Genomic DNA, 3766 nt, shown 5'->3' with positions numbered 1-3766 from the left:
TCACTACTGTGATGTCATATATCACCGATGTCATAAATCATTGATGATGTCATCGACAGTGGTGAGATCATAAATCGCAGTAGATGTCGCAGACAGCTCGGCCTGGTGGCCAGTGCTTAGCTAGATTTAGCCACAGTGGCTCTGGATTTAGCTAGGCACATTCTCTGTAAAGGGGTTGTGACAGATGATGTCATAGACATTGTGACATTGCAGTGATGTCACAGATGACACCTATGCATCACAGATGTAACTTATGCATAGACACGATAGTGATGAGGATTTAATAACCGGTGATGTCAGAGAGAGCATACACATTGAAACATCAGTGACTCAACAGTGACATAATTGGTGATGAGGATTTGTGACATCACTGATTATGTCACAATGGCTCTGTGCAGAAGTAGAGAAGGATTTATGATCTCACTGATGATCACCACGCCTCTCTGTCCGCAGTTGATTTGTCATAGACACCGATGATGTCATGGACATTCTCACATCAGCAGCGATGTCATCGGTGATAAGTATATAAGGGTAGGATCGCTAAGCTGAGACAGGTATGTCAAACAATATGTATAAAGAAAAAGCAAGTTCAGTCCTTAATGAGCTGCGTGTGGAGGGGTCACTGTGTGACGCGGTGATCAGAGTCGATGATGTTGAATTCAACACGCACAAGATCATCCTCTGCACCTGCAGCGAATACTTCCGCTCTCTCTTCACCCAAGGCTTGACATCCAAGGACAACATCTACGACATCCCCCACCCTGTGTCGGCCAACATGGTGCGACTAATCATAAAATACATCTATATCCGCACTGTCCACGTGACCAAGGGCAACGTGAAGGAGCTGTTGCAAGCAGCGCACTACCTTGGTGTCATGGGCGTCATACGCGCCTGCTGTGAATTCCTGGTGGCGCAGCTCTCCCCGGAGAACTCCATTGACACCTTTAAGGTGGTGGACCTCTACTGCCCGGACCTCAGTGGCAAGGCCTTTCTCTTCATCCTGGCCAACTTTGAGGAGATCGCCACGGTCTCCGAGGAGTTCCTGGAACTCTCTCTGGAGCAGCTGGCGGACATCCTGGGGCGGGACGACCTGAACGTGAGGCAGGAGAGCAGGGCATTTGAGGCCACGCTCCGCTGGATCGCCCACTCGCCCGAGGAGCGTAAAGGTCACATCTCCGTGCTGCTGCCCAAGATCCGCCTGGCCTTGATGGACACCAACTACTTCATCAACCAGGTGAAGAACAACAGTCTGGTTAAGGAAAATGCGGCATGCACGCCGGTCATCATTGACGCGGAGAGAGCCATGCATGATGTCACCGCCAACAGAGACATCGATGCCAAGGTGGCCAATCTGACTCGCCCGCGCCTGCCTCATTGCATCCTGTTGGCTATCGGAGGCTGGAGCGGCCCCAAACCAACCAGTAAAATTGAGGTATATGATCCCCGTGCCGACCTCTGGGTCGATGTAGCAAACCTTGAGGACCCTCCCCGGGCTTACCACGGCACCGTTTTCCTCGATGGCGCTGTGTACCGTGTTGGCGGTTTCGACTCCGTTGAGCTCTTAAGCACTGTGCATAGGTTCGACCTCTGTACCCGCACCTGGCAGGAGGTGGCGCCCATGAGTGATAAACGCTGCTATGTCAGTGTGGCAGTACTGAATGGCAACATCTATGCCATGGGAGGCAAAGACAGACACAACCGGCACCACAACGCCGAGCGCTATGATCCTCAGACCAACCAGTGGACTCTGCTCGAGCACATGAACGAGCGGAGGAGCGACGCCAGCGCCACGGTGCTCCACGGCAAGGTGTACATCTGTGGCGGTTTCACTGGGGAAGATTTTGTCGATACAGCTGAGTGCTACAACGCAGACACCAACCAGTGGACGATGATCGCCCGCATGAAGAGCAAGCGCAGCGGCTTGGGCGTCATCGCCTACGGACAGCGCGTCTATGCGGTGGGCGGCTACGACGGCGCCAACCGCCTGACCAGCGTCGAGGCCTACAACCCGCTGACCAACACGTGGAGCGCCATGCCCGCCATGCTGAGTCCGCGCAGCAACTTTGGCATCGAGGTGGTGGACGACCAGCTGCTGGTGTGCGGCGGCTACGACGGCAAGAGCACCTGCAACAGCGTGGAGTGCTTCGACAGGCACACCAACAGGTGGCACGAGGTCGACAACATGAGGATCTCGCGCAGCGGGCTCAACTGCTGCGTGGCACACGGGCTGCCCAACATCGCCGAGTACGCGGCACCTCGCGACGCCCTGGCGGGCAGGGCCCCGAGGCGCGAGCGGGGCAAGGGGGAGCCAGTCGCCGCTCCCCTTGACGCGCTCCCCTCGGAGCTCCCCTCGGAGCTCCCCTCCATGCTCCCCTCGGTGGGAGCATGGAGCGACTTCCCGCCCCCCCCCCCCGCCCCGAGCCAGTCGCCGCTCCCCTTGACGCGCTCCCCTCGGAGCTCCCCTCCATGCTCCCCTCCATACTCCCCAGTGGGAGCATGGAGCGACGCCCCGCCCCCTCACTCCCCCTGACCCATCGCCATCTAACATCTGGATACTCCTGTCTTTAGACCAGTCCTGCACCTCGGCATATATAGACTGTAGCTTTGCCTTGATTGGCTCTTCATCCATGCCATGTCATATGTAACAGTAACAGTGGGGGGGGCTCTAAAGCTTAATTTATACTTATTAGAAAGTGTCGCTCAGCACATGGTCGCAGACGCAACGCGGTAGCATGTATCGAAAACAAGAAATGTGATAGGAAACAGCTTTAGCGAATTTGTAACCAAACTCCATTCAAAAACATGCCGTTTTAACAGAGTCCATTCCGACAACGAGGGGGTGGCATTGTGTCAAAAATGAGGCAGTCAAAATAGTGGTCGCACCGTCGTCAATCACTGTGGGTGATTTATTTTACAAGTGGCATTCAAGTCATATCTGACTAGTTTTAAATGTATTTCTCCCCACAAAAGTTTCATAGCCTATCAGTCAGTCAGCTCCTATCCTCTCCGCAGTCGGGACGCACAGTCACACAACACTGCCTGCCTCAAATGCCTGCCTGACTTGACATTCCAGTCATTCATTTGAGATGCCTAGAGGTGAGCATCCGCAGAAAATTCACATGTGTTGGAAAATGCCAAAGAGAAAGCACACACAGTAGTTTGTGGAACGGTAGTGCTGTGTGCAGTGAGTAAACCTCCTCCCACCCCGTCGCCTTTAAGAGATGCTCTATAGTGGCAGACGCTTGCGCCAATGGGTCTTGGCTAGAGCATCGGCCACCCATGCCGGAGGTTCTCGGTTCAAATCCCAGTGGGGGACTAGACAATGTCAGTCACATTTGCATAATCCATAATGATAAAACGGGTAGCTCAAATCAAGCAATCTGATTGCTTCATACCCATGATATCCACCTTATGTAGCCCTGTCCATTTGATCCATTGTGTCACGACTTCCTGCTCAAAACGCCGGCTGTTTTACCTGCTCAAACTAGTCTGACTCACCTGGCCAAACCTAGTTTGACTCATAAATGAGTCAGACTAGGGTTTATGAGTCACAGGAAGTGTAAACACAATCAGAAGGTCCGATTGTGTTTACACCTCCAAGCCAGACTGTCTCTTCTACATAAGGTATCACTCCGTGTCGCTGAGGTCAGCAGCGTTGCAGACCTCAAGTTCCTCGTTGTGGCTTCACGTCACAACGATTTCTCGAAACGTCACTGAGGACTGAAACACACTAGCTGACAAACATGTACAGTTCACGCTGATTTCA

The 3766-nt window shown here is 53.3% G+C and overlaps 1 protein-coding gene across 1 annotated transcript; it reads left to right on the top strand.

Annotated features, from left to right (window-relative positions):
- Positions 1–568: 568 nt before the first annotated feature.
- On the top strand, positions 569–2530 carry LOC310791078 (kelch-like protein 10; the record flags this gene model as incomplete). The annotated part of the gene is made up of 1 exon (XM_083652788.1): positions 569–2530. One exon carries the CDS (start codon positions 569–571, stop codon positions 2528–2530), a length of 1962 nt encoding a protein of 653 aa, XP_083508914.1.
- Between the last annotated feature and the right edge of the window lie 1236 nt (positions 2531–3766).

This window comes from Poromitra crassiceps (genome assembly GCF_964638095.1).
Source record: "Poromitra crassiceps genome assembly, chromosome: 16".
In the NCBI taxonomy this organism is placed as follows: Eukaryota; Metazoa; Chordata; class Actinopteri; order Beryciformes; family Melamphaidae; genus Poromitra; species Poromitra crassiceps.
Note: the sequence above shows the minus strand (reverse complement) of the source record. Positions and strands in the feature narration are given on the sequence as shown.